This window comes from Podarcis gaigeae (genome assembly GCF_964106915.1).
Source record: "Podarcis gaigeae genome assembly, chromosome: 1".
Taxonomy (NCBI): domain Eukaryota; kingdom Metazoa; phylum Chordata; class Lepidosauria; order Squamata; family Lacertidae; genus Podarcis; species Podarcis gaigeae.
Window position 1 is genome coordinate 43,712,061 of NC_139678.1, and position 15,420 is coordinate 43,727,480.

At 42.6% G+C, this 15,420-nt stretch overlaps 1 protein-coding gene across 3 annotated transcripts in view; it reads right to left on the reverse strand.

The window, feature by feature from the left end:
• LTK (leukocyte receptor tyrosine kinase) overlaps positions 1 to 12,040 on the reverse strand; it is a 103,686-nt gene extending 91,646 nt beyond the window's left edge. For 2 of the 3 annotated variants that reach the window (XM_083744292.1, XM_083744291.1), the window contains exon 1: positions 11,853 to 12,039. In XM_083744292.1, the coding sequence (XP_083600418.1) occupies positions 11,853 to 11,913 (61 nt within the window). In that variant the 5' untranslated portion in view covers positions 11,914 to 12,039. Of the gene's footprint in view, positions 1 to 11,852 lie in introns of all 3 variants that reach the window. The other variant, XM_083744293.1, reaches the window with a different exon arrangement.
• Between the last annotated feature and the right edge of the window lie 3,380 nt (positions 12,041 to 15,420).

Consider the following 15,420-nt stretch of genomic DNA (forward strand, 5'->3'; position numbering starts at 1 on the left):
TTCATTTTCTTTACATTTCCAACATTTATTATCGGGCGAATGGTAGATTTTTGCGTGCTTGACTGGGGTCATGTACCACCTGTAAATCATTTTCATAATATTCTCTCTTAGGGCATTACATGCCGTAAATTTCATACCTGTGGTCCACAACTGTTCCCAGTCAGCAAACATAATGTTATGACCAATATCTTGTGCCCACTTAATCATAGCTGATTTAACCGTTTCATCCTGCGTATTCCATTTCAACAGCAAGTTATACATCTTTGACAAGTTCTTAATTTTTGGTTCTAACAATTCTGTTTCCAATTTTGATTTTTCCACCTGGAAGCCAATTTTCCTATCCAACTTATAAGCCTCCAATATTTGATAATAGTGAAGCCAGTCTCGCACTTTATCTTTTAATTTCTCAAAACTCTGCAATTTCAGTTTGTCTCCTTCTTGTTCCAAGAATAAACAATTATTTCTTAAAGACACTAGTCTTTAAGAAAAGCTGTGCCTTTATCTCCCAGTGGAAACACAACCCTGGGTGAGTGCCTGGAACCCCCTGGAATCTCAGGCAGCCACTTGGCGGAGATTGGCGTGGCCATGTAACAATATCTACTGTCCAAGACTCCCAAGGAACACTTTATAGCTGTGTCTACCAGCGGGTGGCACTGTGAGTTAAACCACAGAGCCTAGGACTTGCCATTCAGAAGGTCGGTGGTTCAAATCCCTGCAACAGGGTGACGTCCCGTTGCTCGGTCCCAGTTCCTGCCAACCTAGCAGTTCGAAAGCACGTCAAAGTGCAAGTAGATAAATAGGTACCGCTCCAGCGGGAAGGTAAACGGCGTTTCCGTGCGCTGCTCTGGTTCACCAGAAGCGGCTTAGTCATGCTGGCCACATGACCCGGAAGCTGTCTGCAGACAAACGCTGGCTCCCTCGACCAATAAAGCGAGATGAGCGCCGCAACCCCAGAGTCAGCCATGACTGGACCTAATGGTCAGGGGTCCCTTTACCTTTACAGCTCAGAAAAATAATTTAACACAGCATTGAAAGGCAGCTAAAAAGCTGGAATGTGCAGATTTGCAGCTGGGAATTTAACGAACTGCCAGGGAGATGATTTTAACCTCTCCCTTTTCTTGCTGACTAGCATCCCATGCTAGAATAGTGCTCTGCCTTGAAGTCATTTCCAGACTAAAATGCTTTTGTTTCTTTATTAAAGGGAGACGCTGCATAAACCTAGAAAATCATTAAGAATCTGGTGTTCTTTTGTTCCAGGCAGCTGAACAAAGCCAAATAAAGAAGGGCACTTTTTGTTTATTTTTATCATCACCTCTTTTGACACTTGGCACAAGAATATAGCAGTGAAGAGGGGAGGCATCAGACATGTGGAATTATACTGCAGCATGGCTGTGAAAACATGTGGGAGCTATTTGGTCATGTGTAGTGGTATTTTGGTATTCCAGATAATCCACACATTCCACAGATACATGAGGGAAATAAGGGCAAAATACAGGTGTTCCTCCAGCAGTGCCACAGCACCAAATCATTAACCTTTATTCCCAACACACACAGCCTTGGAGGAGGTTCAGTGGCATTGTTTTCTTGATCTATGGATGCTCACTACTGGCCTTCGCCAAGGCCAATGTATGTAAACACTTTTTGAGAGTACTGAGAGAGAAAGCTCTCTGTTTGAAAATTAGGCAGGCAAAATTATCTGAATCAAATGAAATGTGCTGGATGTTTGTAAAAGTTGAATGGATTGCTGTACAGAAAAGTGGCACTGATAGGTGACTGATACACTGAAAGGGATTTGCTGTTTTCAGCAAATAATGCAGCACTAGAGGTACCGTATTTTTTGCTCTATAGGACACACCCAACCATTGGAGGGGGAGAACAGGAAAAAAAATTCTCCCCCTCTCTGTTCAGTGCCCCTTCAGCGAAGCGGCAGGAGAAACGGAGCCCCTTCCATTTCTCCTCCTGCTTCGCTGAAGGGGCGCTGCGCAGAGAGGGAAAACTGCAGCGCCTCTCCAGCGAAGCGAAGCCTGGAGAGCATGAGGGGTCGGTGCGCACCGACCCCTCTCACTCTCCAGGCTTCAGCAAAAGCAACGCAAAGCCTCCGGGTAGTTGCCTAAAGCCACCGGAGCACAGCGGGAGTTCGTGCTGTGCTCTGGGGGCTGCAGGCTGCACTCTGAACTGCCACTGCACTCCGAATGCTTGCAGATAGCTGCCAGAAGCCTGGAGAGCGAGAGGAGTCAGTGCGCACTGACCCCTCTCGCCCTCCAGGCTTCGGCGAAAGCAACGCGAAGCCTCCAGAGCACGGAGGGAGCACTCCCTCTGCGCTTCGGAGGCTTCGCATTGCTATCGCTGAAGCCAAGGAGCCTGCATTTGCTCCATAGGACGCACACACATTCCCCCTTCATTTTTGGAGGGGGGAAAGTGTGTCCTAGAGAGCGAAAAATACGGTAATTCTGTTACTTCCCAAGATGTGTCACTGTGCACTGTAAACCACGAAATTCTCTGCTCAGTATCCAGTTTTGCCAGAGCTTGCTCTGTAGGCATATGGGGCAGGGTCTTATTGATGGTTGGTGCTCCAGCGGTGGAACCTTGGGGACACAAATGGCCATAATGTTCTGTTGCTTCTCTAGCCTTTGCTTAAGACTTTTCTGAGCCTTGAGTCTGCTTTGTAATTGTATCATTTCAAGTTTTGTTGATGCTTTGATTATTATTTTTTAATGATCATGTTTTATTTATTGTTCTGGAAACTACTGTGAGGACACCTGCTGATGAAAAGTGGTATATAAACACCCTAAGCAAATGAGTCAAGAGAGATGAGTTTCATGGCAAACATGCATAAATGTTTCAGTTAGATTGCTTGCATGTTTTCAGGAGTGCATTCCATTAATGCAATATTAAAATGTAAACACAACATTAACAGGTCACAAGCATGCCTTTTCACATACTTAAAGGTCAAAAGGGGTATTCTCAAAAAGGAATCACTATGCTCAAAATCAAGTTGCAAATACAAACAAGCAGGGTAGATATAAGACTGACTCATTGCCATATGTGCCACATGGGAAATTCGAATTTGCAGGTAGTGCTGAATGCTGCAGCCCAGCTTTTGGCTGGAGCAGCTCCACATCCACATATTACGCCGCTGCTGAAAGCTCTGCATTGGCTGCCAGTTCAAGATACCATTGTATAAAGCCCTAAAATTGTCTTAGGACCAGGTTACTTTGCTCCTTAGGCAGCAGCCATATCAGTACACTTCCCTGGAGAAGCCTAAAGTTATATTTGTTTAGTTTCTACATGAACCAAGGTTTTTAGCATAGTAGCACTAGTGTTTTGGAACACGGCTGCTATTGAAATGAAACAGGGCAGCAACTGAATTTTTGTTTTCTTTTGCCAAACATTTTTAGAGAATTAATTCGATTCAGTGTTTGTTGAGCATTTGTTCTGCATTTTATGACTTTATCACATTTTAATGATTTTATTTTATTCCGCCAAACATATATTTCTTTTTAGCTGAAGTTTTATAAATACTCTTACAAAGATATAGCTCTTGTCTTTGGAACTCTTCTTGAATCAATAGGTGTCTAACATTATGGAAAAGTCAGAAAAGTTGTTCCTCATCTTCCTTCTTTGGGTTTGGGGAGTTTGCATTGTTTTAATTTTGGCTTTTGGTGACACAATCTAGAACATTCTGCACATGTGTGTTTCATGCTGATTTATATTCCATAGTTAGATGTTCAAAACGCATGATCTTGCAAATAATAATAACAAATTTGGTGTAAGGTCTGAAGAAATGCTGATGATATCAGCAGGTTCCAGTCCCTCTCTCTTTTTTCAGCCAAAGAAAAATGTTGAATCGGTTTATGCTAACAAGAATCACCTGTATTAAGTGTGCAATCCTATCTCTGACTTATAACTTGAGCAGGGCTGAAATCATGGCTAGCTCCCCTTGTGCTATTGGGACTCTAGTTATGGCAGTGTAGGTAGGGAATCTATCCTGTTGTTGTGATGACATCATTGAGCTGGCAGTACCTGCCACTCACTGGGTGCTAGGCACACAACAGTGGTGTGCCTTTGTGTGTCCCAGATCTTTCTTCCCTAAAGAGAAGATGCTGCCATTTTTCTCCATTCAATATAGATATTGTGTTGTTAACAGACCTTTTATCAAGGATTGTTCACATAAGAAGAGGTGGTCTCTCATGACATCCTCCCAAATCACACTGCCTCTCTCCTCTTGTTGCCAGCATTTGTTGGCCTCTTTTGCTTACGGCTTCTGATGCATACAACTACTGCTGATCAGAAGAATCATGCTTGGAAAAGCAGCCTTGGCACAAGCCTTGTCAGTGACCTCTCTGATGGATAAAGGAGCAGAAGGCAAAGGGTGGGGAGAACTATTAAGCCAATCCTTTTCACTATCGGATTCATCACTAAAGCCACTGCCATTGCAGAACAAGGAATGGAATCAAGCAAGCTTCTCTGGGCATAGCAGATGCATTGCATGGTGGTAGTGATTGAGACTGTGCAAAAGCTTGGAAGTCTGGCTTGTTTTTTCTAAAGGGACTAAATGCTCCTGAAAACTCGACGCATCAGAACGACTGCAACAGAACCCATTAGCAAGGTATTGCACTAGTGTTCCCTCTCTGTTCAGTGTGCTCTACCTGCACAGGTCATATGGAAAATTGCAAAAGTGCCACTTGTACTTTTATATCAGAGGTACTTAACAAAGACTGGATAAGTTCCCTGGGACTCTGCTATCCAACTAGCCCATTAAACACACAAACACACTGATCACCCAGCTTTCAATAAGGCTCTCACACACTTGGCTGTTCCTCACAGGTTTGGTCACACTTGTGACCAAGACCTCTTCATTCCTCTGAACCAAGTTTATGTCATGTTAACCAATAGGAAATTCTGTGCTATAATCTACAGTGAACTTTATAAATGTAAACACTACTGGAAGTAAGATAAGCACAGTTGAACATTATTGCCATTTCAACTCCATAGGAGAAAACAAGATCCGACTGAAGAGATGGGTGGAAACAAAAAAGTTCTTGCTATGCATATGGTCCAATCAAATAAATACACTGTATGGAAATGTGGATAATTTGGATTCTTTTTTCTGTTTAAGTTAAAAGCATTTCACAGATGGATCTTGCCATAAAGACACCCAAGGGCCTTGAAATGTAACCAATAAAAAGGTTGCATACATAGATTTCCCGAAGCTTTTCTCACAAACAAGTATAGCCTCAAGGTAGCGGAGGTTTTCTTTTTCTATTTTTTATTTTAACAAAGTAATAATCATAAATAAATAAGAATAAAAATGTGCACCCTACCACCGAGACCATTCCATTGTAACTATCCAACCTCCCAAAATTTCAACACCTCTTGCAATGGTTTGACCCCTTTCCGTTTTAACAGTACAAATTCTACAAACACCTTCCATATCTCCTCAAAATCATTTCTCCTGCGTATTCCCCATCTTACCTTAATGTCACATGTTAATTTCTCATTAATAGCTATATCCCACACCTCTTTATACCATTCTTCCATTTTATATTCTGCTTGCCCTTTCCACTTCCTAGCTATCATAATTCATGCAGCTGTCAATAAATTTGTGAGCAAGTCCTTCATAGCCTGTGAACCTTCCACCCCATCGTAAATTGATAATAATGCTACCTCTGGACTTTCCGTCAGCTTTAACCTAGTGATTTCTGTTATCTCCTTAAACACCCTTTGCCAGAAAAATTGTACATATTTACACCCCCACCACATGCGAACATAATTCCTGGTTTCCTGGCATCCTCTCCAACATAACACCGGATATTCCTTGTTTATTTGATTCAATCTGACTGGTGTTAAATACCATCTCCAAACTAATTTAGAGGTTTGTGATGAGAGTTTTCCTTCTCCTAGATGGGCTACCTTCCCAGGTTGATTACCATTGGACCCACTATTGGTCTTGTCCACTCAAACCATGGGAACCTGTCTTCACATGCAGGGAATAGACAAGCCCCTAACTTACTGAGTATTTAAGACCCATCAGCTACCCTCACCTGGTTTAACCAACCAGTCAAAGCAGTTATCCAGGGTTTGGCCCCTGTCGCATTGCTAACAGCTTCTAGGAGCCGCAGGTGAGAACCGAGTGCAGGGTGGGCACCAATGGGTGGAGAAACTACCCAGAAGGATACAACATGTCCCCCACGATTCTAATGTCCAGTACCAAGATGAAGATCTACCAGCCAGGCTTCCATGTTGAGCATGTTGCTTTATGGAAGTGAGTTGTGGGCAACTTACAACCACCAGGTGTGACACCACAACACCTTCCACATCAGGAAGGTCTCTCCCATATCGGTCTCTACAGCCACAGCAGGTGTTGTAACCTTCCAACGATTTGATTCACCCCCAAAGTCAAAGTCCTCCATTGTCTCTTGAGACAGACAGATACCAACCCAATATAGATTTCCATCAGATCAGAATCAGTCCTCTTCGTTTTACTCCACTCATTCCCTTTTCCTAGATATTTGGCGTCTCATTCATACAATGCATTGCCATCTGCATACAGACACCCTAGAACACAAGCTCATGTGGACAAATGGCATGCAAGAACAAGCATTCACAGATACAGCTGACACCCACCATGATAATGGGTCTCTGCGACCATTTGGTTCACATTACTTCATCTATCTATGCAAATATGGGTTGTCTGACCCATTAAGATTGAAATTCCTCATATATAGGCAGAATCTATCCTATCTTCTATGAATCATGCCTCATCCCCACCTCGAGTTTTTGGTCCTTTAAATGTCCAATAATGAAATAGTTATGCAAGTTTTCATCATTACTTTTCTGACTACTTAAAAGAAAAGATCCAATGCTGGGTAATAAAACAAAAGTTCTCATTTTGGGGAAAACGTTTGGTTTCATCAGTGGTTACCACACTGGTTCCAGTAAGATATATAAAATAGCTACACTTATATCTAGGGTTTTGAATATTTTTCATGTTCATGCACACAAATAAGTCTCTGTGCCAAGGTAACCCAAAATCAGATGCATTGAAAGCTAATTTCTGCAACCTGAATAAGGTATGTACCGTAACTGTACACATATTTGCATATTTTCCATAATCTGCCTGTCAGATCTGGGCAAGGAATTATGCAGGATGTTGAAGACCAACTCTAGAAATTCTACCTCATCGTCCCAACACAGACTTGAAAAAAAGTCACCAGGAATTGGAACCTAGATTCTGATGTTTAGTGTTCACATGCACTTTAAACGTATTTTCTGCATTCTCACCTCAGCTTTGCTCACAGATTCTTCTCCATAGAGGACAAGCCTTGTGGGCCAACTGTGTGTCTCCCACATACACACACCACAAAAAACAACAACACCACAGCAGCTTCTGGTAACTGTACACACATATAGAAATGCCCAGACTTTTGCAAACCACATAACACTCCCATATATTCAGCAATCATCAGGAAGGAATCACTTATGTTAGAGCAGCCATTAATATTTTGCTTCTTAGTATTTTTCATTCCTTTTGAGTCCCATAGCTTTTACTGCGCATAGTAAGAAAGTCTGAAAGCAAGAGGCGGAACAGGATGGCTCTTGTTGCAAACATAGTCTGCCAAGAGAATGCTTGAACTGTAACAATCCATCCTCTTGTGTTCAATTACTAAACTGCTGTCAATTACAAATGGTTTCTGTGGGTTCTCCTAATATGAACATTATCACCGTGAGGAGGATCAGAATCAGTTCACTCCTCCTACAAAGAGGACACAATGACCCAGCAGCAAATCATCATTGGAATTTATGTTACTAGGGTTTATTTTGCTGATTTCAAAGGACAGAACGCTGCCAATGAAAAACAATGAGGTTTCATTTATCAACAGCAACACTGCTTTAATTTTGCCCTTCCCCTTTCTAGTATTTTGCAACCTAGTACTTTCTGCTTTAGAAATGGTACACATAGTTTTCTCATAGAAGTTGTAGCATGTGATTCGTGGATTGTTATTCCTAGCTTCCCCCCTCCCTCCGCAACGTGTTCCCTTCAAGTTTATTCCCGTTTCAGTTTGTGCTTTTGATGGGAAGAGTTTAATTTACCTCACAAATGGACCTACGGTAAATCCCACCACTCACTCAGTACCGGTCTGTAGCAACAAGGACAAAGCAGTCACTAAATTCAGTGTGATTTCGGCATCACTAAGACAGTTAAATCATCAATCATGCCTTATATGAGGAACCAGGAGTTCAGGATTTGCCTCACAGTTCCACAAAAAGGCAGAGAACCCAAATTTGTCATGCTGAGCTTCCACCAAATTCTGCAACCTACCATAAGTAAATTCTGCAAACCACATACACTGCTCCAACAGAGCCATATTTACTGGGGCAATTCCCATTTTCTGACCCCCAAACCCCTGCAGAATAACTATCCCATTTTGTTATTTTCTGGGCAGAGGGAGTTGTTTGGGGGAATAATTGTCAGCCTGTTGTTTATTGGTACTTTCCAACTCTACAATTCTGTCATTCTATGAAAACCCAAGTTATGTCAATACCTTTATTAGGACCAAACAAAATGTCACACAAGAGTAAGCAAATTTTTGAGTTCTTCAGAATAACCTGCTTCAGAATAACCAAGTTGTAACCTGCAACTTGAGGAAGAGCTCTGGAGAACTCAAAAGCTTACTCACTGTTTTGTAACATTCTGGTTGGTCCTAATAAAGGCATTGCCCAACTGTGGATTTTAGAATGAATACACACACACTAGACCAACACGCCTGCCTTTGCTTTTTTAAGGTGCTACAGAATCCTTTGTTCTTTTTTGCTTTTTAGGTTATTTTTGTGACTCACTAGCGTGTTTCATCTCTCTCTGCAGGGTTTCTGGAAGTTGAATCTGAGTAGGTGGGAGGATGCATTTTTCATGATACAAATGCTTGTGCAGGAACACTAAAATGCAGCTCATAGCCAGTTATTTCACACACAAGGCAACTGCTGAGGAAGTTGATTACCGTATATACTCAAGTATAAGCCGACCTGAATATAAGCCAAGGCACCTAATTTTACCACAAAAAACTGGGAAAACTTATTGACTCGAGTATAAGCCGGTTCACCACACCAGAGGCTGCTGGTGGCGGCGGCAGAGGAAGAACAAGCAGCCGGAAAGGGCTGCTTTTGGTCTGCTCGTTCCTCCTCCACCGCCGCCGACAGTGGCAAAGGCGGTGGAGGATGAAGGAGCAGCCTGAAAGGACCCTCACTCAAGTATATGCCAAGGGGGGCTTTTTCAGCATAGAAAATGTGCTGAAAAAGTCAGCTTATACTCAAGTATATACGGTATATTTTTCTTGGAGATTGTTAACTTCAAGAATAATCATCTTCTTGAAATTTACATACTGCAGAATACACAAATGCATACAGAAGGTGGAAGAGACCCACACCCCTATGTGTATGCGTGGGGGGCATCAGAAGTAATTCATAGCATGAGAATAGGGCTGTTACAAATGAGTTCCTATGTCAATCTTCACAACACTGGAGGGTCGAAACAAAGCAACTTGAAAATATTTATTAATTTTGCATATCTTTTAAACTTGTTCATATTTTGCTAATTCTGCTAATGGGGAAGTGAGCCAAACACCAGAGAACTGTTCCCTGACCACTGGGATTCTACCGACTCCCCAATTCTCTTTGACCGTTTCAGAACACATTCCTTGACCCCTGAGTTCCAAGCCTAGCTTCTACACCATACGGACTAGAAACCTGCTTTTTAAAATTCAAACAATATAATCTGTGGTCCTCAGAAGGTTAAATTCTGCACCAAGTAGTATGTTCCATGCTTTTTATGTGCCTAATCTGGCGCTCTTGGTCAGCCAGAAGATAACATTTAATAGTTATGCATACTTCTCTCTGGTTTCCCTGTTTGGACCACCAATAAGTTTAGAGACTAAAAAGCCAACAGGCAGTTTGAGGAAATTGCAGAAATTTAAAATTCAGCGCCCCTCCTGCGTGGTGTTTGGTGGGTTTTCATCGTATGCCAGGCAACCACAAACTGATTAGGAAGCTGCTGTGTCCTGCTTTTATGGGCAAGCAGCTGTGACGGTTTAAAGAATAAAGTAGTATCCTCACAAACCCCTTCAGAACCAGCAACATGCAAAATCTCTTTAAGTTACTACCTCATGACAAACATTTTTAAATGGAACTCCCTGCTGAAATGAACAGGGGCTCACTTGAAACGGGGTATGACTCAGAAGAACAAATAGATCTCAGCCAGGACTGTACAGAAAAATCAGGGACTCCTGGCTGCCAATCTAATAAATAGTTTATTTTTCCTTTGTTTCTGACAGACGGATGTGGCAAACAATGTCAGAACGTCAAATGTGCATAATAACAAACATCTTAAGCAGGAATGGAGAAATAAGGAGGGTAAAAAAAATTTGAAGATGGCACTGCTTTTGTTCTTGGCTTTGTACCGTTGCTACTTTTTTCCTTCTTATTTGGCACTGAAGCAGCTATTCTTAAGTAGCCAAAGTTATTTATTTACTTGATTTATATCCCACCTTTCCTGCAAGGATCTCAAGGCTGCCTACATGGTTTCCTGCCTCCACAGTTTACCCTCATGACAACCATGGGAGGTGGGTTAGGCTAAGAGACAGTGACTAGCCCAAAGTCCCTCAATGAGCTTCATGGCTGAGTAAGGATTTGAGGAGGTCTATGATCTTCCACTGCGGGAGGCAGTGGAAGACAGGAGTGCATGGCGTGTTCTGGTCCATGGGGTCATGAAGAGTCGGACATGACTAAACCACAGTATGATCTTCTACCATAGTGCTGAAGCTTCCAAGTATTTTGGCAATCTGTTCTCAGCTAGTTATCCAGTCATGGCATGCGACTCCTATACAATGTACTGTGTGCAATGTTCAAGTAAGTCTGCCCTATCAGTGTCCTGCTTAAATTGCATTTTACTGTAGATTTTAAAATGGGCTTTTAAAAAAATGTCACACACAGTTTGGGGAGCCTTTTTGGTCAGAAAGTGGAATAAAAATACAACAGATATCATAACAAATTGCATTCCCCACCCCACCTCCTGGAAGCCATCCTTCAAGCAGATAGCAATTTTAATTTTATTTCTTCCAACTCTCCTGCCCTTCCTCTGGAGTTCCCAAGTCACCCTTATTTCATTTTGCTCCCTCGGATCCAGATTACAGCAGATAGTGATAAACAAACCTAAACTACTGAGCCTCTATTCCAAACTCAGCCTGCATAGCACTCCTTAGGAGGCTGTCACACCTCTTCCTTCTAAGATCTCTAATAAACCTGTTTTCTCTCCCCCACTCGGCAAACCCACACTACTTACACAGAAAGTACGCTTTCCTCTCCAGTACACCTTCCCAAAGTCCCCCCTTTTATGCATCCCTCACCCTGAAAAGCATCCCCAAGCAAAAACATGGGATTTGCACAAGGCAATCTTTTGCTTCTCTTCTAAAACAGCCTCAGCCAAAGCATGAGGCAAGCATTTTCAGCATCAGCATAAGATACCATACAGTATTTCTCAAGCACTACGTGCTAGGAAAACCCACTTTCAGTTTTCATAACTCAGCATTACCCCACTGCAAGACAGTCTGCCTTTTTTATTTACAAAATGTATACGATTCAAATCTATTTGGCAATAATCAGAGCTGGATAAAAGAGTCTAATGTGACAGCCACTTGGTGAGTTTCCTATATATTTCCTTTTTCCATTTAACTCTCCCCCCACCCCCACACCCCCACCCATCAACTTTCAAAAAGATGAAGAAAAAGAAGTCCAAGTCACCAAGGCAGACACTCTGCGCCAGGAAGGGATGGAAATACACCAACAACCAAGTGCCTTACCTAGAGTGGTGGTCCAGGGGACTAGCTGAAGGCAGAGAACCAGCTGCAGGAGGAAATCCATGACTTTGCTGGGTCCCCTATGACTCTCTGCCAGCACTGACCCTCTTCCCTGTGTGCCAGTCCTTCTCTCTAAGGCTCTGCAAGAGCTCTGATGTTAATGCTTGGACTCTTGCTGGCTTATAGAAGAATTCCACCTCCTGCTAGGGGAGACTCTCATGGGTCCTAAAGCCCTCATGGTTTCGTCGCCCCCTGTGCATTCACCTCCTTCAGCAAATTCAAGAAGCAGAACAGCATGAATTATTAACACATCTGTGTGTCCATTTATTTAAACATTAGCATTCAGCTGGAAGAGCTGATTTTGTCAGCTGAGCACCCCCACCCCACCCTGAAACTGCCTAGGCAGAAACGCTCCAGGTTTGTTTGTAAGGGAGATGAAAGCCTGGGCAAACTAAGCTCTTTTTAACCTGGTCCCTGACAGCAGCATCTCTGTTAATTTATTTTTTTATATTAAATTTATATCCTACTCCTTCCTCTCAAAGGAGCCCCAAACATTGGAGTTGGGCTGTAAAAGCTAAACCCCAATTTTTCTTTAGCAGCTTCCATTATAGTAATTGCATACAGATGTAAACATTTCGATTGACAACCTTTGCTTATCACTTCACGTTCCCCACAGGAAAAGCCGTGTTCCAAGATAGCCAAGCCATTTTTCTATCTGCCACAATTGCACAAAAGCAGATGGAGACCTCAGGCAACTTCCCATGTTATGCTTTTGTTGGGCATTTTAAAACTTCTACCTCCTCCTTGCATATCTGTGTTACTAATGGAAGAAGACACATACACATACACAAACATTTCCTATAGATGTGTTGGCACTGACACTCGGCCATTGGAACCTTTCTGCTGCAGCACCTAGAGGTACCTGTTTACTACACTTAATGGTACTCCCTTTAAGAAGACCATGAGTCCCCTGCCACTGCTATTCCGTGCTTTACAGCTGTTGCCACTTTTTCGACATGTTAGAGCAAATGAACAGACAACAGTTTGCCAACCCTGCTAAAAAAACAACAACAGAAATATTATGAGCGTGTGCAGTTTGACTTACTTAAATTATAGCACCACCACTGCTACAGAAATAAAAGGATAAAAGTGCCCTGTTAGGGTTTTTAAAAGTAAAAAATAATTATTGTAGAAAAGGATAGTGTATTTTTATGTAAAAGTAATAAAATGGACAGTGGTGACCAATGTACTTGCCTGGTTGGCTGCCCCTTGAATATAATTTATTTTTAAAAAAAAATAGGAGAAAAGATACTGTAGCAACCAATGTCAGCTGAAGTGGTACTTCAGGTACTGATGTGGGACCTCTTTGCTGCTGTTCCCATCATCTCCACTCTTTAGTGTTTTGAGAAGGAGAAGGAGAGGAGGAGGAGGAGTTTGGATTTGATACCCCGCTTTATCACTACCCGAAGGAGTCTCAAAGCGGCTAACATTCTCCTTTCCCTTCCTCCCCCACAACAAACACTCTGTGAGGTGAGTGGGGCTGAGAGACTTCAAAGAAGTGTGACTAGCCCAAGGTCACCCAGCAGCTGCATGTGGAGCAGCAGAGACGCGAACCCGGTTCCCCAGATTATGAGTCTATCGCTCTTAACCACTACACCACACTGGCTAGACTTGGAGGAGGGCTAGACTTGAGACTTCAGGTACAGCTCTAGCTACTACTATTCAGGTAGATACTTCCACAGCTTTAGAACATCAATAAGGAAAAGGTACTTCTGTTCTGTTTCTCCCCCACTCCCTTCATCCAGCCTTGGCTCTTGCCTGTTGCTGTTCAAAATGGCAGCCATGCTTGCTCCAGCAAATAAGGGAAGGATAGATTTGCTCAGTGGTAGAGCAACTGCTTTGCATGCAAAATAGGCAGCCACTGTCAGTGTGGTAAGTTGGATGGACTCACTATAAGGCAGCTTCCTATGGTTTGATATTTTGATTTTGTTCTGTGAACTGCCCTGAGACCTCTGGGTATAGGGCGGTATATAAATTCAATAAATCATCATCATCATCATCATCCTAAATGGAATAAGAGTAGTTCAGGCAATCTGGGGAAAAGTATCCACTGAATATTCAGGTTGCAGCCAACCATATGAAAAGAGGGCAGCCATTGTGGAACATTTCCACTATTTTATGCAAACATTCCTCCAAGCAGTACAGAGCCCTGTATATAGTTGTCCTTTTCAAAAGTTTTAAATCAGAGCCTGAATATCCAGGAATGCTGTTGTAGTGGGTTTCCTGTGTTAAGTAGGGAGCTGGACTAGACACTGGAGTCCTTAAGGTGGCTTTCAACAAATATTTAAAATCATAACAATAAAACCTTTCCATAACTAATGATATTAATACTGCAGGGAGTGCAGACTGGGGAAGGTGAAACCAGCCAACCAACTTTGTGTTTACTCAAGAGACAGGTTGCTAAAACTGAGGAACTACATGTTATTATATATATATATATACACACACACACACACACACACACACACACACACACACATATATATATATATATATATTTGCTTTCGTAGATTTTCACGGGTACAGGAATGCAGGTTTTGGTGTCCTCGGGTGTCTTCCCGTGTAAAAGTTGGGGTGTCTAGGCGACGTTTCGACGAGGTCTCACTCGTCATCTTCAGGCTGGTGCTTTCGGCTTCTTGTTACTGGAACAGAGCGGGATCTCAATGTTTGAGTTCCTATAAATACTGTAGAGGGGGTGTGGTGTCTAGCCTCCAATGTTCTGGGCAGAGAGGAAGTTCCCAGGCTAGTGTGCCTTTTCTTCTTTTGTTCCTTAATTACTTGAGAGATACCTTGAGTGATTTCTTGAGTGATATCCTGAGTACCACTTAGGTGGGTCATTAGGTGTGGATTAGTTGCTAAAGTCTTTGTGTCTTGACCTCTTGAACTTTGTGAAGAGTTTTCCTGAGAAGATGGCTGTATTGCACTTAGTTGTGCTTTGGCTTGGCTTCGTGTATAGGGGCGAGCTGTGGTTTTGTGGCTTGTGTCAGCCAGATCTGTGTAGGGATTGCAGGGGGGTGCAGCATCCGGAGGTGCCACCATGGACTGGCTACTGGATGGTGTCAGTAATTCATCTGTGGAGAGGGTCTGGGTTTGGGTCTGGTGTGGTTGATTGGTGTTGGCGTTCTGTGTGCCTCTGGATCTGGTGTCAGTTTTTGTGGGGAGGGCTAATTTCCAGATGTCTGGCAAGCGGGATGTGTCGTCACGCTTGTTCATGTTGTGAGGGTGTTTCTCTATCTCGATGGCTTCCATGATTATTCTCTTGTGGTGATGTTCCGTGTTAAAGAGCAATTTGGAATCTGCAAAATTAATTTCGTGTCCTGTTTCTTTCATGTGTTGGAAAAGAGAGGAAGTTTTTTCTTCTTTTTTGACGGCATTCTTGTGTTCTGCGATACGTGCATTTATTCGTCTGTTTGTTTGTCCAATGTACGTGGCTGGGCAGACTTTGCAGGGTATTTCATAGATCCCTTGGTTTTCCAACTGGATTTTATCCTTGGGGTTTCTGAGGATATTG